We start from the raw sequence: 25,861 nt of genomic DNA on the forward strand, positions 1-25,861 counted from the left end.
TCATGTTTTGATCCTCACTCTTCACCACCTCTTTCTTTACCATGTGGATTGCTTTTCAATATTCATGAACCTATTAAACTCAAGATAAGTAAAAGTGATCTCTATATGGTGTGTGTCTGTAACTCCAACAAATGAAATACAAATGATTGATTTATCTGAAATTTAGAACTTTACTTAAAAATTCTCATAATACTTCACTCAGTCTCACTGATGAAGTTCAAGCTCTTAAACAACATGCACATTAGGGTTAATTTTCTTCTAATGGCTGAACTGCAAATCTGAATCCATAATATATAACTCAGTTCTATTTTAAAGTATGACCCTGGATAGTACCAGTTTATGAGCAAGTAGTAGGGTGCAGAAATTACATGAAATTATATAAAAAGTAGAAATCATAAGAACCAAGAGTGAGCCTTTGTACACGTTTAAGAAACATTTGAATGGATGCCCTACTCTTTGTGCAAGGCTATATTCAAAGTGGTTGTGTATTGACAGCAAAAGTGAAACAAAACAAAACATAAAACAGTAATGAAATCCTACATATATAGATTTCACCTACACATGGTTGAAAAGTGATTTTTTTTCCCATGGTCCTATAATACTTTACATAATTATCTGTAATTAAATTAGCACACAGTAAAAATAATCAGCTTACAATAAAACAAAGTATTCAAAACACTTGCTGGACTAAATGACATTCTTTTTCCATAAAAGAAAGTGTCATATGCAGCAAAGTGGCAAAAATAGAATGGAGTGAGCTGTGTTAAGTGTAAATCCTAAAGCAATGAAAGTCATTTGTATTATCCTTACTTCTTTGAATAAATTCAGATGACAGCCCTATTTCATTTCTTCATTCAGTTTGGAGGCCAGATGGCATTAGAATCATTTACTTCACCTTGTTGTGCTTAATTACTACAATCAACACACTATTTTCCAAATTAATCATAACAAAGTAATTTCATTAGTAACACAGCAGGCTGTTGAATTATTAGCATCATAACAGTTTGCAAACAATTAAACTTTATTTGAACCTTAAAAATTTGCAGAGTGGAACATTATTGTAAGATCTAATGGCAATAGAGTACAAATTCAGTACAGAGCAAATAATCAAGCAAAATGCTATATAAAATATGACTTACAATCACCTTTGAAAAAAATTAGTTCTCTAACTGTTCACAGAAAAACAAATAAAAGCTAACCAAACATAATGAGACCATAGCAATTAGAGTATTTTCTAACAAGCCATGTTGTTTAAATTCGTATTAATGATATTATTATGATCTTGAAGAGTAAGTGATATATCGTCAAGGGTATAAAGAAAAGTTTCTCCCTGGTTTGTATACAAATGATTTCATCAAATGAATATAAAGCAGTCATGAATTGAAAGTAATGATTATTTGTCTTGTCACTCCAGTTTTAAGTCTTTTGTTTCCTTTCTTATGTCTCCCACCTATATTCAAGTTTTAAAAGAACAAAGGCCGGAGGAGTTCTGAACAGAAATAACACCTTATTTCTGTATTGTCACTGTTCATGAGACTATCTGGCTTGGAACTGTTGGTCATCAGTTGGCAAAGGACTCCCTCTCCTGGATTAACTGTAAAAGGAGGCAGAGATCTAAACTCTTTCCATCATGGGCGAGTTTGTGCCATGGGGGAGGGGTTTCAAGTGGTTTTGTCTGCAATGAAAAGCTGCTGCCATCTACTGGCCTAGGACTAAAAACTTTTCAGCCCAAAGCACAAACCCAAATCTACAAAGGCTACATTGTCATTGAAAACAAGGGCTTTTGCTTTTCAGCTGCTCAAGTTTTGAAAACCAGTCCACTAAATTCGTCTTTGGTTGTCCAACTTTTGCCAAGATGATTTCAGTCTATTTCCATGACACTATGTGAGGAAAAGGTAACAACTGCACAAATGTAATTTCTGAAAACTTCAACTTCACAATGTCTATATATATAAACTTGTTTACTCACAATCCCTAAAATCAAATTCCTTTTTTTTTTTTTTTTTACATTTGAGATTGGATGATCATGATATTGAGGGGATAATGGTAAAACAGACCCTCTCAAACACTGCTTATAAACAGTTTTACACAAATAATGGAGATTTTAAAATATTACCAGCTCAGATGCATGGTTAGAATCTTTATAAAGCAAAGATATTGAAAAGTTCCAAAAAGATAATACTTGATAAGTAATGATTCAATATTAGCAGTTCATGTGTATTCCAAATAATTAATCAGCAATGCATTTTGACATATGTTAAGGCTATATTGGTATCTCACAGACATTTTAAACACCTCTGATTTCAAATATACATGAAAAGGTAATTATATGATTCCATAAATCTTGCTCAGGCAGCACAGAGTATAACTCAAATGTCAGGCTAAAACTACCTTTCTGCTCACCTGTTGGTACATGCTACCATTGGGATTTCTACACTCTCCTCTCCAAACTCTTCTTTTCTTTTCAGTGCTCTGAAGTATATAGAAAAATCTCAAATCTGCTGTTCTGCAATGGGACGTACATAGGATACAATAAGGCAAGATAAGAGATGCTTGGTTATGCCTTTTTACTTTGAGAATACATTGAGATTCTGGTTGTTGTTGTTTTTTTTTTTTTTTTTTTTTTTTTTGAGATGGAGTCTCACTCTGTCGCCCAGGCTGGAGTACAATGGCGCGATCTTGGCTCACTGCAACCTCTGCCTCCTTTGTTCAAGCAATTCTCGTGCCTCGGCCTCCCAAGTAGCTGGAACTACAGGCGCATACTACCTGGCTACTTTTTGGTAGAGACGGGGTTTCACCATGTTGGCCAGGCTGGGAGATTCTTTATACCATTTTGTTACTGGTAGGATGGAATTTCTTATGAATTTTTTGTTTCATTAAATTTAAACAAAAGTACAGTAGAAAATGTTGCCAGGCCCATCATCGCACCAGGATATTTGTATGATAAAATGCTTTGCATGAGTCATACTTCTGGTATGTACTTGTGTTGCAGGTGACAGCACACTGCCATTTGCAACTCCATCATTTTTTCTTTCTTGTGGCTGTATTTAATAGGAAGTAAATGTGTGAAAATAAATAATAACAATAAAGTTACCTACAAAGCTTGAACATTCTTTAGCATTCTTTGTTTAGCAACCACATTATTTAGCATCAACCAAAAAAACTTGCATGATACATTAAATTTAAAATGCTACGAAATTATATACTACACTCTAAAAATAATTGATTTCCAATGATTAAGAAACATTACAACTCACACCAGAAGTAGCAATAGTAGCCTACTATACTATAGTAGACTACACGGTATGTATAAAATAGTGATGAATTCTTCACACAAATCAAATGGGTAAATAAAAACTATAATTATTTCTTTGCAAAATAGCAACAGGTATAACTTTACTGGTTGCATCTAATTTACATTCATACCCTTCATTTAATTTCACATCAGAGGAATATTTTAATGAGCGACTGCATAAAATAACAGTTAAAGACAAGTAATGTTTAACAACACAAGGAGAGGTTAGGAGCTGTCACCCATGCTTTCATGATACTTCTAAATCCAAAGCATTTGCAGACAAGCAGAAGAATTTTCCTTTTCTGCAGAAGAAAGGGAAAGCTGCATTTTAATTTTTGATTCAGTTGAAACTTGATTTTTCCTGCTTAAAAAAAAATTACACTTTTAGCCAAGGAAAAATGTATTTTTACTGAACATTTTGTCAATTCAACTCTTCAGAAAGGCCATAAAAAGTGGTATTTTACTGAAAAGGAGGAAGTTTGGGAAAACAGCTGGTTACTATCAAAGGAACTTTCTCTAAATAATCTATTCATTTCCAAAGTAAATTCCAAGAAGTTTTTATTTAAAAAATTCTTATTTTAAAAATTAAATCAGATCAAATAAAACAAAAAAGATTTGGGGGCACAATCTTTGTGTTATCAGAAAACTCTAAAGACTTTTAAAAAGAAAAAGACACATAACGAAGAGACCAAGAGAACATATGAGCTATTACAGAATATTGGATTAAAATGTACTTACCCAGGACTCTCAAATATCATACATCTCCATTATGTAGGCTTTAGGCACCAAGCCAATGGCTCCCTTCATTTCTCCTACCCACCAGCCGTATCTATTGTATTCCTAATTGAAAACAATATGCAATATTAACCTTTAGACTGGTGTAAGTACAATGTCGTTTGTATGCAACTTCTTAGAAATGTTATTTCTATTTATAAAGTTAAAAGAGCTTGAGCTGCAAATGTAAACATTTTCATCTTTTTGTTTCTGGACACTTTAAAATGCTGTTAGGCAACGATTTAAATTAAGGTATAACACAAAGCCTGTTTATTACTGGGCACAGAAACAATCACTCATGATGAAAACCTAGAAAATGAAACTACCTCAGGAAGCCTTCTCTTGGGGACACCCTCTCTCCACAAAGCCTGGGGACACCTTTAGAGGCTATAGAAGGTTAAAGCCAGGATCCTTAAGCTATTATATTTGCCTTCAAGAAGCTTATCATCTAGCAAGGATAAAGTTTTTTTTACAATAAACTACTTATTTCTTAAACTTATATGACTTAAAATGATTTAGAATGTTGACAGAGGTCTGCCCCTTCTCAAGAAAATCTAATATACACACTTTAACAGATAAATTAGAGAATAAGGAAACACTAATAATACCAAAAAAATGCTTAAAAAATAATTCACAAACAGGTTCCTTTAAAATAGTTTCCCTAAGGCATTTATTATTCCTTTATGATTGGCCATAAACTACCTTAGATAAAGGATAGGTAGAAGGAATTTAAAGGTGGTGTTAGAGTCACCCTTATAGTGGAAGATCAATAGGAAATAAAAGTATCGCAAGTTATAAAGGCAAAATATTAATCTAGCTCTAAAACAGAGTGGTTGATGAGTCACCTCTGCATTTACTTTGCAACCTGAGATAAAAAAACCTATGCCTCCTTTTCTCCCACTTTTTCCTCCTTTGACAGATACACCACTGCTTTAGGCATTGTGAATACTCCATAACCAGTCTCATATGTCTGCCAGATTGACTAATGTATTTTTATCTCAAATTTATTTATGTGCAGTGAGATACAAACAAAGTAAAATGAATTACAAGTTTCAAGAATAATATCTTCCAAAAGCAATACTCTTCACAAGCACTGTAGTGCTCAAATTTAATTTTTCTTATAAGACAAATTTTTAACATCAATCCCAAAAGTAATTTAACAGGTTATGATTTTCCAGCATCTGAGTCATAGATAAATGTGCATATGTATATTGAGTTATATGTGGGGAGGGAATGTTAATACTAGTACAGACTTAACATTTGTATTGATTAGTATGCTATTGACCATCAGAAAGGAAAATTATGCAATTCTTTAATAGAAATGTAGCATTACATTAGCGTGTATGTATTGATATGTAGTCTATCAACAGAGAGATTATAGGATAAAATCCATAGGCACTTTTTCAAACAGTGGACAGTATCGGGATTAGGTTTATTGGAAGAACACAGTGGAGGGGGAGAGGGGAGAAAAGACCACTCCTGCAATTGTTATTCTACTGAGGGCACAGCTCTGGCTTGTGAGGCAGTAAACTCAAGATTTTAAGTTTTAAACTTTTAAAGTTCACTGATAGTGTGAACTTAGTGGACAACTAAGCAACGAGGATACTCTGACGCCCAGAACCCAATGATGGCTATAATCTATGCAGGACATATTTATCAGAAGAAAATACTAACTTACTGAAAGTCATGATTAGCAACCATTATATCTTAATAGGTACCTAATAAAACTGCCCTTTTCTAATTTTAAGGCAACGAATACAATTAGAGCCTAATGCTCAAAAAACACACGGTACTTAACAGTCTCACAGACTACTGTAAGATTTCAAACTGGATAATTGACAGGGTAGGTCTGAGTGTTAAAGCTCTCACTCAATGCTAACGTAAGATTTTTAAACTGATTATTTGGAATGAGAAAATGAACTAGCCCCCTGCTCCCCAACGACAGACACAGAAAACATTCAATGAGAGGACATGTTATTGACTTAAACTTGCTTCCAGAGAATGGCCCTCAATCTGGGGGTCAATGCTTCGATTCAAATTACAAGCCAGAAAGTTATTACTTTATAATATTCTACTTTGGTCATAGTCTGTGCTATCAATTAAAGGCATGTTATCATTTTCAAAAAGCTGCTCACACCCAAATTTAAGAAATTAGTTCCCAAGAAATCACATCAACAAGGGCAGACTTCACAGTCGAGAGAATTCTGTGCTACGGTAGAATAGTAAGATTTATTAACTACAAAGCATAGTGGTAAACAGCAGGGAGGAGCTTAATCAACTATGAACAAATCCCTTAAAAGTAACACTCTAGGGAGAAAAAAAGGTTTAGACTAAAATAATCTTAAATGCTTCACTTAATTTAAAATAATTGAAAAACATAGGAAATATACACTTCATAAAAATACTCTAAAATATCAGATTTAAATCAGAAAAGGTAAAACTAAAAACCAGAATATTTATTACCTTATATTTGTAAAGAATTGCAAATTATATTCCTGTTTGGATTAATGCATTATGATCAAATATAGTGAGGTAAAAATACAGGAGGCAAATTTATGGATTTACACTGCAGCCATTAGAGTATGTTGACAAGACTGCAAATACAGGAGCTTTTTACTTTTATCATTATCATTCTCTGTATGAGCCTCCTGAGCAACATGAATCCCAATTAAACCATTTGCTGCTTATAAATTGGAATGAAAATGCTTCTTGGAGTACAGTATTCTAAACTTTGGCCTGAACATTCAATATCATACAAGGTTTCCTTCTGAAAAAGAAAATCTGCCCGTCTTTGCCTTTTCTCTTTTCCGCCCCCAAACAAATGTGATTATGAATAATATATTACTTACAGTGGAAAATAATGCAACTGATACAATGTTGTTTTCCAGTCCACAAACTAATTATAGTATTGTTCTATAAAGTCACAGGTGCATCATTTAAAAAACAAAAAGGAAAACTCTCAAACTTTATCTTCTTAGCAAACAAAAAATAAAAAGACAAACCATGCCAGGCTGTTGTCTAAATCTTTGAAAGGTTAGGAAGCATCACGTAATCTTTATGGAACACAAGGTCTCAGGTACAAGGAGGTCTGCCATCTGGTATCCTTCACCTATTCAGCTCTTAACATCAACTGAAATGCTAACATAGGCAAGTGACTGTACTTCAGGAGGACTGATAAAATAATGAAGAGTCCTTTAATCTACAGGAAACCATTCTAGTCAATTTATAAGAAATATTGCATCCCTTTGTAGGACGTGTAATTATTTTCTATTAATCATGTGCTATAAAGCTACATTATGCGGTTATTCTGTTATCACTAGAAAGAGGCCTGCAGTCAGCTTCTGACAATGTTAGGTAATTACTAACACAAAGCTGCTTTCTCCTCCCGCAGTAATGCTATCAAGATCCAGAGGTGTAGTGATGCTTATTGTATAAAAATAGTACTCAAAAGAAATTCAGTATCTGCAAAATGGATGGCTTCAAGGCAAAATGTAGTATGGCAATCAAAGAAGCAAACAAAAGCCAAACTTGCCCAGTAATCTGAGAAAATAATCGTAAGGCGGTAGTGAATGCTTGTGATCTAACTCCCATGTTTTCAATTTTCATACCACTATAATCATTTTGTTTGTTTTATTTTGTAGTTGAAATTTTAGGCCCCAATTAATATTTATTGAGCAGTAAGAGTGACTGGGTAAGAAGGCAGGAAAAAGGACTAGTTATGACAAAGTGAAACAGAGACTTTATCCAACATAATAGTAGTATTTACTCATTAACTAAATCTTCTTTCTCTGCTGGAATATTATTTTACACTTAAATAAGGCCCAATATTTACTGAAATCTTTTTCCACCATGACTGTCATTTATCGAGTATGTTAATCCACTTTCTGCCAATGATATGGTAAAAGAATGCTGACTTAACAGCAACCTAAAACATTAATAAAATTTAATAATGTGCTAACCCTTTCAGAAATTAGTTACCGATGTATTTGAAAGCAACAGGTGTTTGCAATGTTAAAAAAATTTTGTGTCCTTTTTCCAAACATGTATCTGTGCTTCAAAACACACCAGCCTTTTGTGAAAATGAAAGTAATTTTATTCACAAAATATAAAATACAGCAAGTTTAAGAACCAATGGACTTGACTGTTGTTTTCTAAGTATTCTTCATTGTGATATCTTTATTCATAAACACTGTAGTACTATGAAGACTAGATACCTATTTAAAGTGTATAAATACTTTCATCAAGGCTACCTCTTTAGTCTCTTTTTTATTAACTCTTATTAGAAACTTTGTAAGAATCTTCTCATTTCTCATACATCCATCGTTTCAAAAGGTTATCTTTAAAATGCACAACAGGAACTGCACAACCTCGGTGTTTTACTATTACTATCTACACATTAACTACCTGAATCTTAGATTCCTAACTTGTTAAATGAGGAAACTGACACAATCTTTAAGGATCTCCATGATGTTTGAGCACCACCATTCAGGAACCTGACTGAAGACACTAAGTTCCCTAGTGGTGTACTGTTTTTCCTCCTTGCATTGCCTACTCCATTTTTAAAGCAAGAGAGACAAAGACAAGGAAGCTGACAGTAAGAATTTAATTCTCATAACAAATTTTAGTTTATATCCCTGAGTCATGATATATTTAATTCCATTTTCTACAAAGTCGACAGTTACAATACCATAGAGTAAAAACTGACATTCAGACTGATGATTCGCAGATAATGTTAAGCAAAGAAGACCAAGTCATGCTCAGTAGAGAGTGACTTTGGTATACAGTGTACAGTATTTTACCCACCGATACATGACTCTATTAACTGTTCTCAGGTTCATCCATTCCACTTTATTCTCACTGGCACCACTAATTCAGGCCTTCATCACCTTGCCCTGGATTACTGCATTATCACTGCTACCTCTCTGTTCTTTCCAGGAACTCTTTTCATCAGTTTACCCTGCTGCTCAAGAACTTACACTAACTCTCCACCGCATTAACTATAGACTTTAGCTTGTTTCCACCCTGCTAGCAACCTTTTCCTGTCACTGTTCTAGCCGGCACAGTACAACCTTCTGCACTACACTCATTCTACCTCTGTATGTAGTGCTCGCTTCCCAGAGACATCTCCTCTCCCTCAGCCAAATCCTGTCCAATGACTAAGACCTGACTAACTCAGTTGTCATGAAATTTTCTCTGAATTAGCTAATCCATATTTATATCTCTCATTTCAAGCCAAGCATTTATTCCTCAGTAGATTTTACGTACATTAGTTTTATTCCTTCAACTAAAATAAAGTGCAAACTCATTAAGATCAGGGGAAGGATGTGCACTTAACTGTATGCCTCCCACTGCAGGCCATATAAAAGATGTTCCATAAATACGTACTGGATGATGAAATAGACTAAGTCTTCATTCTGGATGATGCACTAGTTGACTATCCTAAATATTTTCTTTAAAAATGTAATTTCCAATAGTAATATTTTCTTTTGTGTATATTAGACATAGTTAAAGAATTGTAGTAGTGACTAAACAAGCATTTGTTCTGAAGCATTTACGTGTAGCTGAGTGGGCGATCTGAAGGAGCATGCTGTTCCCACCTGTGGCAGGCTGTTGCCACCATGTTTTCAAATGCACTACATGGGATGTGCCTTGTCTAAAAAGCTTAAATCCCATGTGCAGAAAGAAGGTATTTGTCCACACTGGAACAGGGACCAACTAATTCCAGTTCTTGGAAAAAATGAATTCAGTTTAATTTACTTGTAAGCACTGAAAGAAGTTAAGACAGAATTCTGCAAAGGCAAAAAATAGTATGACGGGTAGAATGGAAAATCTCCTGGTTTTTTTTTAGCTCCTCCTTCTTATCTTCTCAGAAGATACAGAGTCTCATCCTAGCTCTGTTGCTATCTAGCTTTGTGACCTTGGGCGTTCCCAAAGTTTCTTCAGGGATGACTTTTTTGTTTATATTCTTCATTGAGACTCTACAACAGTGTAGTTATGTACTTAATATAAATCAATAAGCGTAATTATTATATATTTGGACCTTCACAGAATTACCTTTATAAAATCTTTTATTATATTTACTATGAAAAGTTTTTGTTGGGGCCAATACCTGCTACTTATGCACTTATTTATACAAAGTTGTTGAGGTCAGATATTCAGGGCAGATTCATGTGAGAACATTTAAGCAGCCAGTGCTGGGAAAAGCCAAGATCCTTCCTTTATGATTAAAAGAAATTATTAGCTCCCATCTCTCCCTTTTTTGGTTTGGCTGCCAAGAAGTTCAGGGCCAAGGTGGAAGTACAACCGCAGAAACACCATTGTCTTTTGAGGTTTCTATAGGAGTGGTCCATTTTTCCTTTGGGCTTTTATTTCTTTTTCCCCTATTGTGTTGAGCCTCGATTTATTTATCTATAAAGTGAAGGGTTAGCACTAAGGTCCCCCTCACTCTATGATCCTATCATTCTAAGTTCTTTTAAGAAGTCAAGATTATTTCCTGTTGTTAACTGTATTTTGGTAAACGCATAGTAAACATCCACCTGCCATACTGTTAACATATTGGGATACAAAAATACTTAAGACACAGTGTCTACCTCAAGAAGTTCAAAGTTTAGACAGAAAGCCAGAGAAACAGGTAATCATCATATTGAATGTTAGGTAAGAGAGGGAAAAAAATGTGTAAAAAGAGAAGCAACTAATCCTATAGCAGGATCTGAGAGGCTTTACATAGAAAGTGACAGCTGGGCTGAGACTCCAGAAGGAATAATGAAAGGAGCAATACATGGAAGGCATGAAGACCTGCAGAGATAAAAGAATGTGCTGTGTTCAGGGAAGAGTAAGTAGTTGAGTGTGGTTAACACAAAAGGTACAGGAGAAGATAAGGGAAAAGTGGTGTAAGTTGCTATAGAAAAACTAGCTTGGAAACATCAGGTTGATTTGGTTTTTCACAGGGTTTCTCTGGCTGCCTACCATTCTCCAAGGTAAGGAAAGAGAAGTGATTCTGGCCAGGCGTGCTGGCTCATGTCTGTAATCCCCACACTTTGGGAGGCCAAGGCAGGAGGATCGCCTAAAGTCAGGAGTTCGAGACCAGCCTGGCCAACATGGTGAAACCCCATCTCTACTAAAAACACAAAAAATTAGCCGGGCATGGTGGCAGGAGCCTGTAATCCCAGCTACTTGGGAGGCTGAGGCAGAAGAATCGCTTGAACCTAGGAGGCAGAGGTTGGAGTGAGCCAAGATTGCAACACTGCACTCCAGCCTAGGTGACAGAGCAAGACTCTGTCTCAAAAAAAAAAAAAAAAAAAAAGAAGTGATCCTGAATCAATGATGATGTCTATTGGCTTTATGCTCCCCTTTCATCAATACAGCCATCCACCCTTTCCATAGCATAGCTGTTCTTCTGGGTTTTATACGTAATAGACACAGAAAATATGCATTCATATTTGTTAAATGAATAAACTCCATTCATACATAAAGTTCCAGTTCAAGTTCCATTTCCTATGAATCTTTCCTTACTTACTTACTCCAGTACTTACTGACTTCCCTTTTTTCTGGGATTCTCCAGGACTACAACACTGATACCCTACATTGTGTTTTATTGCTATTATCTATTTTATGCATTGGTCTTCTCTTCGACTTAATTGTAGTCTCCTTGAATAACAGTTTGTGGCTTTTCTGGATCCTGTTCAAATAGTACTTTGCATGAGTGTTCACCAAATATTTGATTAGAAAATGAAATAATTTTGACCATCTATACAAGATTTAATTATGTAAAAGATACTGTCAATAACATGGTTCGCTGTTTAGAACTGGGATGTGATAATTACAATTAACCTCTGATATAGAAAAGAAGTTAAAGTCCTAATCAAGTCCCACTTAAGTGTAGCAAAGTAGAAAGAGAAAAGGCTTTAGGGTCAGAACTGTATTGATACCTGGAGAAGGCACTTAATAGCTGCGTATCCTCAGATAATTTCCATAATAACCTTACTGGGCATCAGTTTCCTCATCTGTAAAATTATAACATCATCTATTTCACAGGGTTATTATATTAATTATATGTGTGAAAGCATATTAAGTACCTAGAACAGGACATTGTAAATGCTCAATAAACACTTTTTCCTTCCCTCTTCCCATCCCTGCCCACTAATTGGTATAGCAAAGTATTATGGCAATAACAAAAAAACAGAGTACTTTGGGATGCAATATAAGGCAATCTGATTTTTATGAGCAAGTCTCCACCCTGTTCTTCCAAAAATAATCTTATCTTCCAAAAAGAACAAGTATTTGAGGAATATAACATTTTATTTATTACAATTTTAACTGGTTGTTCTTTTTTTTTTTTTTTTTTGAGATGGAGGCATGCTCTGTCACCCAGGCTGGAGTGCAGTGGTGCGATCTCAGCTCACTGCAACCTCTACTTCCCAGGTTTAAGTGATTCTCCTGCCTCAGCTTCCCAAGTAGCTGGGACTACAGGTGCACACCATCATGCCCAGCTAATTTTTCTATTTTTAATAGAGACAGGGTTTCACCATGTTGGCCAGGTTGGTCTTGAGCTCCGGACTTCAAGTGATCCTCCTGCCTCGGCCTCCCAAAGTGCTGGGATTACAGGAGTGAGCCAAAACACGTGGTATGCTGGTTGTTCCTTGATAGCTGAATACTCAATGATGAACATCTGTCACTTATCTATAATTTACTAAACATCGATTCAAACTTTTCTTAATCAGTAGTCCAGTCTCTGTGCTGAATGATTTCCCTGGAATATCTAGCTCCATGTTCTAAAGGGATGAGGAAGAAGACATCTCAAACGAGTGAAAGTATGCTATACACACTGAGTGAGTTCCTGATTTTCAAGGCTGAAATCATGAATTGTTCAACTGAGAATTTAAAAAAATATATATCAACATAGTGCTTTTCTTTAAGGTTTTGTTTTGCTGCTGCCAAACTCTTGGTTATTCATGCTGAAGTAAATCACATAGGCCTTGGAGGTGGGCTCCTTTCCAAAGCAGCTCTCTCCACTGCTACCTCTGCTCACCTTGCCTCTCTGACACTGCCTTCTGGCTTTTCCTGTACCTCTCAGGCCATTGCAAGGGCTGAAGCTGCCAGCCTGCCTCCTATAAGTACCTTTTGCTTTCATCTGCCAACATTTTTCTGGAATGTTTCCTCCAATTTATGTAAGAGAAAGTAGGGAAGTACTTAAGCATGTCGTTCACAAATAGATAACAAGAGGAGTCCTATGAGTAGAACTAGAACATTTTCTGACATGGTGTTGTGTCCATAAACTGCTTTTCACTACTAGGAGGAGATGGGTACTAAATAGGAGGTTGGCCTGGTTAATGTTTCCACTGTGCCCTAGACCATACATCCATACTGACAGCATAGAAACTAAATGTCATCAGACCAAACAAATGCAAGCACGAATACAAACACTACTTCTTATCAAAAGGCTATAAAATATAACATTTTGGAGCTAGCTTACTGTCAACAATGCATGTCCCATATTCAGATGTCCTAGTTACTCTGCAGCAGTTGGCCATGCTATTTGTGGCATACTGGGTCATATGGTTACAAATGAAAAACTAAGACAGCTAAAAAGTAACTTACTTCCCTCTGCCAGTAGAGCGCAACAAGACTTTCATTTATTAGCATAGGTTTGAAGCCAAAAAAAGCCACAGTAACTTAATCTTTACATTCTTACAATGAGAAGCAAATGGTCAATGACAGTCACAATTCACCAATCACTGGAAAAAGTCAACCAAACAGATATAAAGGGAGGTACAGCTTGAAACTCCAACCAATATACACCAAAAAGTACCCTTTTATTGCACATTGGTGACCACAGTCTTCACCTACATTTCCTGTGTTTGACTTAATAAAAAGTTTCTCAAAGGCTGCAAAGCTAGTTGCATATGCCCTAGACTAGATAAAATATTCCAGAATTCTTAACTCTCATTTTTCTTTTAATATCATAGTGTGCCTCTTTTCTGAAGTGTAGCTTGCCTGTTATTAAATCTCTAAAAATAATTTATTGCTTTAAAAGTAAGTATAAGAATGTGGTTAGCAATTTATTGATGAGTACAGATTGAAAGATAAACTAACAGAGGATAGAAATCCAGAACAGCAAGACAGAATAACATAACCAAAAAGGCATTTGGGACCTCGGAATATACCTATTGCTGTATCATCTGGATCCTGCTATTAAAATGATAAAATTTCACAAACATGCTTCTAGGAAAATACTATTAGCTATAATACTATGTTCCTGTTTTATTTAGTGGTAGTAAAAATGAAATGAAAACTAATAAAAATACTTAGCATTATTTTAAACAACCCAATTTCTTAAGGAGATACAGGTTTTCTATCTCAAATATGATTTCCCCCTATCAAATGAATCTGAAACCAATTGTTAATTCATTAACAATGCAACTGTCATTAAAATCACAAATTCTGCTTTCATCAGTCTTTATAAATTTGCTCCATTTTTTAAGAGAAAAAAGAGATTTCCAAATCTCCATTGAACTACTGAAGCTTTTAATTTTAACACATAAAAAAATAGCAGCAACCCTATGTGAATAGAAGTATAAAGCAAAAAGTTACTGGCTTGCCTTTTAAGGCAGGCGGTGTTTAGATTTATTATTAGTGAGGTTCAAAGGTGAAACCTAAGAAAATGCTGGACACTTTGAAGGAGGGGCTATCTCAGCCAGGGGTCACATGATAGCTGCTAATTGGAAAATGTTAAAAAGGGAAGGGGAAAGGGCATAGTTTCTGCCTACTCTTCTTTCTTTATTGCAACATTTGATTTGCTCCGGAAGAAAAATAAAAAATAAAGGCTAAGATTTGTATAACTTTCAAAAGAGGTCTAAAATAAACAAATCACCCCCAGGTTGACTGAGTGCAGCTAACATTCCATCGAGGCTTTCTTGCAAAACAGAAGACAATATATTGAATTTTCAAATAAAACTATATTTCTATAGTGATTTTTAAGTGAAAACAACCTAATCCCCAAGCTAGTTAAATGTTTTTCTGATATTACATTTACAAAATTAAAACACTTGCCGGGCGCAGAAGCTCATGCCTGTAATCCCAGCACTTTGGGAGGCCAAGGGGGGCAGATCACCTGAGGTCAGGAGTTCCAGACTAGCCTGACCAAAATAGTGAAACCCCATCTCTACTAAAAATGCAAAAATTAGCTGGGTGTGGTCGCACACGCCTGTAATCCCAACTACTTGGGAGGCTGAGGCAGGAGAATCGCTTAAACCTGGGAGGCGAGAGTTACAGCGAGTTGAGATCGTGCCATTGCACTCCAGCCTGGGCGACAGAGTGAGACTCCATCTCAAACAAACAAACAAACAAACAAACAAAATTAAAACACTCTTCATTATATTGCATGGGATTTTATTTCCTGTTTTGTCTAAATGTTAATTTATATTGAAAGTATGCATCTTTTCTTAAACTATTTTGTGTTGCCTTTTTAAAGAATATTTTCAGAATTGACACACTTCTAGAGGATAAATCAAACAGTGATAATTTGGTATTTCAAATTATAAATGAGTCCATTACTAAAAGAAAGCTGCATATCTTTAAAATCTTTTAAATTTTCTTATTTATTATTAATAGACAAGTCATGGCATTAATTTCTTTACAAAGTACACATTTTCTGTATCTCTACAAATACTATTTCAGAATCCTTAAAATGTATTCTTCTTTATATATACAATTTCTATATTTAATTCAGAATGATGAACAAAGTTTTTCATGATTAATGCTAATAATTTATTGACATGAAATAGGAAAGTAATAACCCATAGCTGGATTTAAAGTTGAATTTTTGACACCATTTTGATTGTGTACAATAGCTGCAATTACCTGCACCACTCATTCTGAGCCACTAGATGGTGTAAAAAAATAAACTGAAAGGTAAAATTTCATCCCATCATCACAAAATCTAAATATAACTCTGAAAAACTCAATTAAACACATTGCGAGACATCTAAAAACGCTAGTGATTTCTATACTAATTGTACTTAATTTGTAATAATATCAAGCATTCAAAATTGCAGTTATTCACATATTAAATGAATTTATGGTATTAACTTACAGTCTGAGTTTGCCAAAGTTTTGATAAAACTGGAAGGCCAAGTCAATAAAGACTACTAGAAAGTCTCAAGAGATTCCTAGCTGAACCTGTCTGAAGGAAGGTGGGGAAGTAAGTCTTCACAAATATATACTCAATCCAAAGAAACCTGTCTATTTGCAGCCAAGATACCCATCAATAGCTCAGAATATGTCCAAATCTCATCAAGGGAAAGCTAAATGTCCTCTCCTTTTTACCCTCACCAAGATTTACCAGGTTGATTCCACTAGGTCCACAGCTGGGTAACGATGAACACTGAACCTTATTCAGCCAAAGGTAATAATGTGCTGGCTAACACGGTCTTCTTTCTTGGCTCTTTTTTCAAACACCAAAATGAACCCTGGGTAGATTACTCATCTCTAGAAGGCCCTTAATAAATATGATCATGATGGTGAAACTTCAAGCCTTGCAAAACACTGGCAGAGGAAGTACTTTTGATCAGCTCTCTCCCAAATAATAGCATTTAAAAATGTTAGATGGAAGTATGTACTTTCCATGGGCTGGAACATCTTTAACCTTTGTTCTCCAATCAGGCTTCACAAATAAAATTAGTTTACATAAAATAGGAACTGCCTCCTTCGGAATCCTAAAAGTATGATACATACCTATGATTATACTTTTAATTTCATGTTAACCAAAAATTTTTTCCTGAGGCAACAGTAGAAATAAGATATGCCTATGGTTGCTTGTTTCACAGCCAGTTCTGGAAGCTGGTGCTCTACCTAGGCTTTCAGCAACAAAGACAACCTGATTCAAAAAGAAGGTTTTACAAATAGATCTACATGGGCTTTATAAATTTCATATTTACAAAAGGAGTATAATGGCTATATGCCACTCATTCCTATAATCTGAACTTGCAAGTGAAATCTAATCAACGTTTTAGTTTTATACACTGCAGCTAAATTGGTTTTAAAAAGACTGTGGGCTATATAAATTTAGGAATGATTCCAAGAAAGTTTCTTGACAGGAGCTGAAACTAATCAGTTTGACTGCTTTATTAAGTAATTAACTCAAAAAGCTGTCATCTTAACTCAGGACAATTTAATGCTCAATAACAGACTTAATCAAGAGTTGTGACGTAACTATCTATAGCGTCCAAGAACCTAAAACATCTTTCTGGAACAACAGTAACAAAACTCCATGCTAATGAGCAGAAGACTGAGAGAAATAAAGTGACCAGTCTTAGCTTTGGGCACCCTAACTAGCAATTATCACAGTCAGCTTTATTTATTTTATCACAGTTGTCAGAATGGGTCCTGGCACACTACAGGTGCTTTATGATGGAAGGGAGGAAGGGAGGGAGGGAGGGAGGGAGGGAGGGAGGAAGGAAGGAAGGAAGGAAGGAAGGAAGGAAGGAAGGAAGGAAGGAAGGAAGGAAGGAAGGAAAGGGCACAGGAAAGAAAACAAAGGGAAAAGCACTGGCCTGGGAGTCAAGGCACAGCTCAAGTCATGACTCTGGCATTTTCTTGACCCAAGTTCCTTCATCTATAAAACCAAGAATTAGATTATCATCATGGAGACTCATCACTCTAACATTCGATGATTCTCTGTGTTATGATTTTATGCACCAGCCATCTAGTGTTAAAATTCAGTATGTGACCTTCTTTCCAAATTGTCTTCTGCATTTAACAAGTCATACTATCTCTCTGAAAAGTCCAAAATATTTCTCTAATCAAGAAAGAAGCCACATCAACCTTCTAGACTTATGATTTGACATTTTTCTAGTTATATTTCAATTGTTTTGTTTCTAAAGTAGTCTTGTAAGTAGACAGAGGGAAATTTTTAAATTCCCATATTACAATAGGGGAAATTAAAATATGAAAATTAAGGGAGCTCATACACATTACCAGAAGTATAATCACGATAAGAAACTTGACTTTTAGATCTAAGGACAAAAAGATTCTGAATAATCCAGTATTTTAAGAAACAGATACAAGAATTTATATACACACATACACATACACACACACACACACACACACACACACACATATATATATAAAAAAGATGGGTTTATAGAATTATACTTTGCCATTTTGTTTACAAATATAGTATGCTAAACAACTTAAAAAATTACCTAAGCCTGTCTGAATAGAAAAGCATTGCTTTTAAATTGCCGGAACACCCAATGTATTTACATAAAGATGAAAAACTTGTTCTATAAACATAGTGTTTCCAGTAGTGAATGGCAGACAAAATCAGAATAAGCACACAGAAGAATAAAAAGGAAGAGGAAAGAAAAACATAATAAATAATCTAATACATTACAATGTTAACTTTCACATAAGTATATTGTTTCTGGAGAAGGCAGTAGGTGGATGTCAGCCAAGGGCTGAAGTGATAGGTAAACACACTGTTAAGTTGAATCCTGTTATCTGATTGTGTTTAAAATTTGATTACATTTCACTTGACAAAATAATTAATTATTGTGAACTCCCAATTGTTAACAAGGACCTAGAAGAATTCCAATTGGCATTTTTCCCTAGCGCTATAAATCCAGATGCATTAAAAATCGAGCTTTGTATTCCCTCTTTACAAATGTCATTTTGGGGTATCTTCTTACCTTGCTAAGAATGTAAATCACATCACCACGCTTAAATGACAACTCATCAGAAAAAGCTCCAGTACAATCCCACAATCCCTGGTAAAAATTAGCATAATCAGTGCTCTTATCCCCTAGGAAGAAGAAAGAGAAAGCATGAATTAGGGCCTTCATGTAATAATCCCTCATTTCAAAATAAACCAATAGAAATTAAACGATGCCCTAGATCACCAAAATAGTCTAAAAAAATTCTGTCCTGAGTAAACGAATATTTTATTACATCCACATGAATCCTATACCTCACTATCCTCTTAAGACCACTTGCAAAAAGATCTGATTTTGAATTTTGGCTTTTCTTTTTCTGCCTTTCATCTAAAATCTGTAATTGCTATATGCTGTCATCAAACCAGCACCTAAAAGTTGCTTCCCACTTATTTTAAAAAAGAAACCTAAGCCCACTTGCAACATGTTTTGAAGATGTGTCTGCCACACTTCACAATGAGCAATATCCATGAGATGTGACAGGTTTTGTGAAATAACCATCTCACAGAATTTGAGACACTTCATGAAAATAATAATAGTAAAGGAGCTAATGTACAAATATAAAACCAAAACTAAGGAACCAAAATAAAAAAAAACAAAACAAAACTAAACCCTAGAGCTGGTTAATGAAAGACAACTACGTGGAAACGGTATAAAGAGTAATTGCAGCAATTTTCCTCAGGGACATTCGTACCCAAAGCCAAAGTTATCTTTGACATTTTTTAGCAACTTTGAAATTGCCAGTGTTGAAGCTGCATTTTTCAACAGATTTTTGTCAGCCGCAGTTTACGACATTAGGCTCTGAATAAACACGCAACATACACTGGAGTATCAGCTCATCCTTCTAACAGCATAAGCACAATGGATGTGATGTGCTCAAACTGCCATACAGACCATTAACTGATTGATTATTTAGCACTTTCCACTCTGTAATACCACAATAAATGGGTAATAAATGCTTTGTCACTTATGCAGTGCGGATCTCCTGAAATACAGAACACAGTTAAACACACTAGACGCTTTTGTTACACTAAGAACTGTTTCCTGTTTTTAATTTCATGATAATTGAGTTTTGATGAGTTAACACAAAAAGAATGCAAGTAATATCAATAAGATGTCCATGTGTTCACTAGCCAGGCAGAATATATACGTGCTAACAACTTCCATTCCTGGAATGTCATCTTTGAATTCTGAGGGGATAACTGTGGAGACACATGCTGGACCAGAGTTGTCATCTCAGTACTGTTACATGGCTCTCAAACAGCAGGCTTTTTTGTGATTCCAACACAACTAGTCACATTAGCATGTCATTAGGGTGTTCATCTTATTATACATTATTGTGATTTATACAAAGTATTAAGTTTACTAGAAAACTTTAAAATTCTCTTTAATATATGAAATATTTTAAGGCCAAAAAAAGGAGAATCTGCATAATATGGAGTCTGAATATTTAGGAAATAGAATGTTACTTTTCGCTTATAAGAAAATAAAGATGGACTAGAAAATATACAACCTAGCAAAATCCCTCTATTAAATTTTGTCTCTTGTTTTCTAAGAATTAAAAAAGAGAATGAGGGACAATGGGAGTGGGGAGAGGAGGAAGAGAAAGGAGGAGGCAGTGGGAGAGACAGATACCTTATTGACTTCTCCACACTAGCATTTGAACACTCATCACATACCAGCAGGGATGTATACAAGCTTGGGAATCCAACCAAGAACTAACAATGCTTGTGGCCACTCTTCATTACATTTTTTTCCCCAAAGCATGTATTAAGTAAATTCTAAAAATGGACACTAGAGGGCACTCCAGCTGGCCAGATCATTTCAAATATTGTCAATTTTTTTAAAAGAAAAAAAAAATCACTTAATAATAAAGTGACTGATTTCCTTTAAAAACCACTTATTTAGACAAATAGAGATTTAGAAGTTGAAACATTCTAGTCAGATTAAATCAACTGGTAAATGGGTCAAATGTTGTGCCCCTTGCAGTCCGTCAGTGTCAGTTTAAAAGTCAGGGAATTAGAGCAAAGAGAGGATGACATCATTTCACATGCAAGGCCTTCCCCCACAGTAACTGGCAAGGAGGTAAAAGGATCTAAATGGCTGGTTTCTTTAGTCTGTCCTCCCCATGCTGCTCAGCCTTAGGCTTGCTCCAAAAAAGTGGAAGAAACAAAACTTGGGCTAAAAACTAGAGTAGAGGTTTTGGCTTAGCTATGTTGTCCCATTGGGTTCCCCAGCTGTCCAGGCTGCTTTTCTGTTTTTCAGATTCACTTACAATAGTTTTTCATTCAACAGATTCTCAAAGGGGAGGGGAGAGAAAGAAGGAAAAGTATATGGTGATTTCTAACACATAATCCTTATCACTTTGGGGTCTCTCTTCCCCTCGATACGCTTGCTGAAACTCCCATTAACACTAATGGGAGTTACAGGAGCACATGAGGGGAAGAGAGACCCCCACCGTGTGCAAGATGCATCTCTCCCTAGATGTGCATCATGAGCATTTCATTAAATCTCACTGCTGTAAAGAGGCAACAGAGCTAGCGATTTGGCAATGCTGGGAAAAAGATGCATTTTCAACTATGCTTTCTATAATCTTGATGATGATGTTACCCAAAGACCAACCTCATTTTTGTGTCCCATATGAGAGATCTGTTAAAGAATAATTTGTTTATGTCACACAGCTATATACATGTATGATTTACTAGTCTATCTATTTCAGCATGCAATACTAGTTATAAAGCAGAAAAATCATAAGTAGGGGGGAAAAAAACCCTGGCAGTATATGTTTATTAGCCTTAGTCTCCCTCAGGGAAGTAATGTTTGAATTCTTGATATGAAATCTGGACACAAAAAATCAGAAACGGTCCTGTTCCTTAGAGAGCAGCAATCTCCTCTAGCTTACTTTTTAAAATTTAAAGTGTAGCTAAACATACACAAAAAATTAAGCACAGACAGCCTCAAAAGCACAGTAGGTTTGCAAAAGTTAGCACTGTTCACCTCTAAACACTGAAAAATAATCCAGTTGAGATATGTATTTTTAAAGATGGGATGAGGCAAATGTCATAAACATGTATTTTAAAGCACAAATTTATGTCTGGTTGTCTTTACTACATGGATTAATTTTCCTATTCTATCCACATCGTGATTTGTATTTTCAAAATTACAAAAAAAACTCCCACATTATGTTTCTTGTCCTGAGAAGCATGAATGATTAAAAAAAGGAGGAAAAAAATTAATTAGCCAGCCTGTGAAAGATTAAAACAATGTTCTTACTCCTGCTTTTAAAAACATACAAGAAGAGACCATTGGGCAAAGCTAACAGAATTGTTATGAAACACGTAGACAGAGGAGACACTTTGCAAAGATGAAAAACATGATGACCACGGGTGAAACATATGAGAATAAGACAGTGGAGAATCTCTCCTTTGGTGTTACAAGGTTTAAAAACTATTTTAGAAAGGTAAATATATTCTATAGTATTCAACAAAATCAAATGGAATCTTTATTTTATATATATACTCACCCACATACTGCAAGATATATAAGTTTGAACATGAAGGAACTTGTAAGAAACACAAGATTAATTTTGTTTTTGCTTACATACTTTACATTAGAAAAGTCTGTGGCGGGGGGTTTAGTAAAATCAGTCAATGTGAAAAATATATAACATTCTTGAGTAAGGTTAGAAGTTCATGTCATGTGATGCTCAGCAAGATAGTAATACCCTTGTCAACTCACTGCCCTGCGTGGCAAACAAACTTCTAGTGTTACATCTTTGACAGCCTAGGGAAGAGCAAAGGTCACTTCTATGCAAAAGCATTAAAACTGTTGCTTGAAAAGAATTTCATGTCACTAAAGATAAGAATTATTGTAGTGTTTTATAGCTATTGCATGAAAGGCTAGATCTATTTACTGCATTCCTTTGAGGAAAACTGATTTTTTTTCCTACCCTCAAAGGCAAAAATTTGGGAGATGTTTACTTTAAAAGGGCTTTTGAAAAATACAATTGCTTTAAGCCAAAATATTTGTATCTATGGAAGGACCATCTGTATGTATCCACTTTCTATACCAACACTGAAATTTTTTAAAAAAGAAAACTACATGTTTTTGGCAGAAGTTTCATGATACATAACCAAAACATATATACTTAAATTACTATTGAACACAGTCCTCAAGATTTCACTAAGCCTCAGTGTTTTATAGCTGCATTTTATAGGACTAGAGTGCTAACATGTAATGATTTTGTTCTCACTTCCTTTCTGAAAAAACACTAACCAAAACCTTTTGTAGCAACCTACTTCTGCTTTCCTGTCCAGGTCTAGAATCAGGCCTCTGTTTCCTTTCCACATGTCACAGTAGGAAGGACTCTGGAAAGCTACTTCCTGAACACACACTTCTTGTCCACCCGGCCTTGACAGCTTGAAAGAGTGATGTATGGACATATCAGAGAGGGGAAGGTGACCCTAACTCTAGCTTTTTGCAAGACACAGAGATGATATGGCAGACCTTGCCCCAGCTGACATGTGGCTATGAAGAGGTGTAAAGTCCTGATAAGAAGGCAGTCTTTCTCTTCTTTCCGTGTAAAATAATTGCTGGTTTATCAAAACTAACCTCATGCTTGCACTACAGATATGGTTTATCTCCTGCTATTTGGAAATAACAACAAGCAAGAAAAGTTGTCCATATCATGTGATTTTGCACAGAGTGTATGCAATTATTTTTCCAGTCTCATTCATAATTAGTACTTGGGGATATATGTGCCAAGTGGAAATGGATAAGGGAAACATCCTTCCTAGCCTTTTAGGCCACCAGTGTCCTTTTCCAATTTTTAAGCTGCTGTCACTGGACTCTGGCATTTCTTACCCAATTCATTTGCTTTCTGTGTTAATCATATGCAATGAAGATATGCATGGCCAACATTTAAACAGGCTGCAGATCAATTAGCGGTCTTAAGTTTATCTGATTTTTATCAAAGAAGACAGAGCTGTGGGTCGATTGTCAGAGCCTGTGTCAAGTTGACCTTTTCAGAGATGTCTACATTGCCAGTCCCCTGGGCAACTTGTTGTCCCCTGTTAGTCTCTGAATGGCAGAAGTCTGTTCTGCTCAAGCACAAAGTATACACAGATGTCTATATTACATTCTTATAGGTTTGACAGCAACTGCATGTTGTATCTATAAACTGTCCTTTAGCAGTGACACTTCCTCAATGATGATAAGCTAATTTATGCAACTAAATCTCCTTTGTGCAGAAATGAAAGCTAATTGAGTCATTACAAAGTAATTCAGGAAGGAATACCTTGTATAAATTGGCTTACTTTATAAATCCTTCTCAAGTGGTTTTCATGCATCCTAAATGGGACTAAGCAGCTTATCAGCCATAAGATATCCAGGCCAAACAAGCCAACTTTGGGGAGCTGTGTAAACATCTTTAGAACAGTAAGAACATGGATAAAATGAAAGTGAACAAAAGCAAAATAAGGTTTGCCAAGAAGCTACACAATTCATTACCTGAGGTGTGATGAACACTATCCTGACTCATCTTCCTTTGTTCTTCCACTTTCACTGGAGCACTGTCCTCTTCTTCTTCTGTAAATAAACATTATCAATGGCACACTGAAGGGTTTTCTCAGGGATAACAATACAGTACTCACTCCATTTTAAAAGCCAAACTAAAAGTTTGTAACACATAAACATTATTTTTCAAAGAATAAAACAATTCAAGATTCACATTCCTTTTTCAACAATCTAACACTGAATAAATAAAATACTAGCTACTGCCAAATAGCAACCTTTCCAACTGGCTTGGCAAAATTTAAGATACGTACTAATGCACTGCATATTTTGTTTTAAATACTTTTAGAAACTCATCTGGAACAATCTTAATTTCAGGAAAGCCCTTAAATCCACCAAAGTAACACTCAGCATTATACTGACACACCACATTATACTGTGTGGCAGAAGTATCATATATAAAATCATGGTCCCTAAAACATCATATAGCAAGGAGAAAATGTGTTAACCTATAAATGTGTAAACCTAAAAATGCAGTTAACCTATAAATCATTTATTGAGTATCATATAATTTCATGTTTTCTCACTTACTCTTCACAGGAAGATACTATAAGGATCCTCATCCTTTGAGGTAATTCCCCCAAAATTATACCGAGGACCTATTATGTGTCATATACAATGGTGGATGTTAAAATCTCATAGACAAATAATTTTTAATCCTCATTCTACAGACAAGTATATTTTTAGAGACTCAAAAAGGTGAAGTAACTTCCAAAGTGTGTCATTCAAACTTAAGTTTGTGATTATAAAGTCAATGTTCTTTATCCTACATATAATCAGTGCTTTATTTACATTTGTTCCACATTCACCTATACCATTCCTTCCCCAAATTATGCAAAGAAATAAGATAAAATTAAACGAGAAGAGTTTTAAGTAGACTTAATAAACTAATTATTTTACACCAAGAAAAATATTTATTACATAATTTTTCCTCACCTAAGGATTTACATACAAACCTAGAAATACTTAAGGCAGGACATAAAAACAAATGGCATGCCAAAGAAAAACTGGATTCAAAGAGAATCAGTTCCAAGAAAACTCCTAAAACTTTAAAGAAAACTATGCAAAATATATAAATGTAGCCATTGTAACTATTCAATCAATCAATCGATCAATCAATCAATCTTCATTGGATATTAACTAAGTGTAAGACAGAGGGGATCCACCAAGGAGGTAAAAGTAACAGGAAGCCTCTGCTCACAGGAAGCTGACAGCACAGATGGGACAGAAGACAAGCTCTAAAGGAAAACAGGCTGAAGGGGCCTAAATCTGACAAGTGAGGCACAAAGTACTGAAGAAATGCAGCAGAGAAACCACCCAACTAGGGAGTACCACGGAAGGGATGGAGAGAGTTTAAATAAGGAGAGAGGGTAAGAAGGGTATTTCCAGAGGGATAGGTATGATCTTTAAAAGAAAAAGGCACATTCACATTCATTTTGACTAAAGAATCTGGTACACATAGGGGAAGAGCCAGGTAGCAGTTACGCTCATAGTTTGGACCAGCTGTTGA

The 25,861-nt window shown here is 35.3% G+C and overlaps 1 protein-coding gene across 3 annotated transcripts in view; it reads right to left on the reverse strand.

Moving 5' to 3' along the window:
- Positions 1–1,003: 1,003 nt before the first annotated feature.
- The window catches only part of SKAP2 (src kinase associated phosphoprotein 2), a 209,655-nt gene continuing 184,797 nt past the window's right edge, over positions 1,004–25,861 (reverse strand). For 2 of the 3 annotated variants that reach the window (XM_050785454.1, XM_050785452.1), the window contains exons 10-13: positions 24,289–24,366; positions 18,760–18,872; positions 4,034–4,135; positions 1,004–3,597 (exon numbers count right to left, since the gene is read on the reverse strand). In XM_050785454.1, the coding sequence (XP_050641411.1) occupies positions 4,043–4,135; positions 18,760–18,872; positions 24,289–24,366 (284 nt within the window). In that variant the 3' untranslated portion in view covers positions 1,004–3,597; positions 4,034–4,042. Of the gene's footprint in view, positions 3,660–4,033; positions 4,136–18,759; positions 18,873–24,288; positions 24,367–25,861 lie in introns of all 3 variants that reach the window. The other variant, XM_050785453.1, reaches the window with a different exon arrangement.

This window comes from Macaca thibetana, chromosome 3, assembly GCF_024542745.1.
Source record: "Macaca thibetana thibetana isolate TM-01 chromosome 3, ASM2454274v1, whole genome shotgun sequence".
NCBI lineage: Eukaryota > Metazoa > Chordata > Mammalia > Primates > Cercopithecidae > Macaca > Macaca thibetana.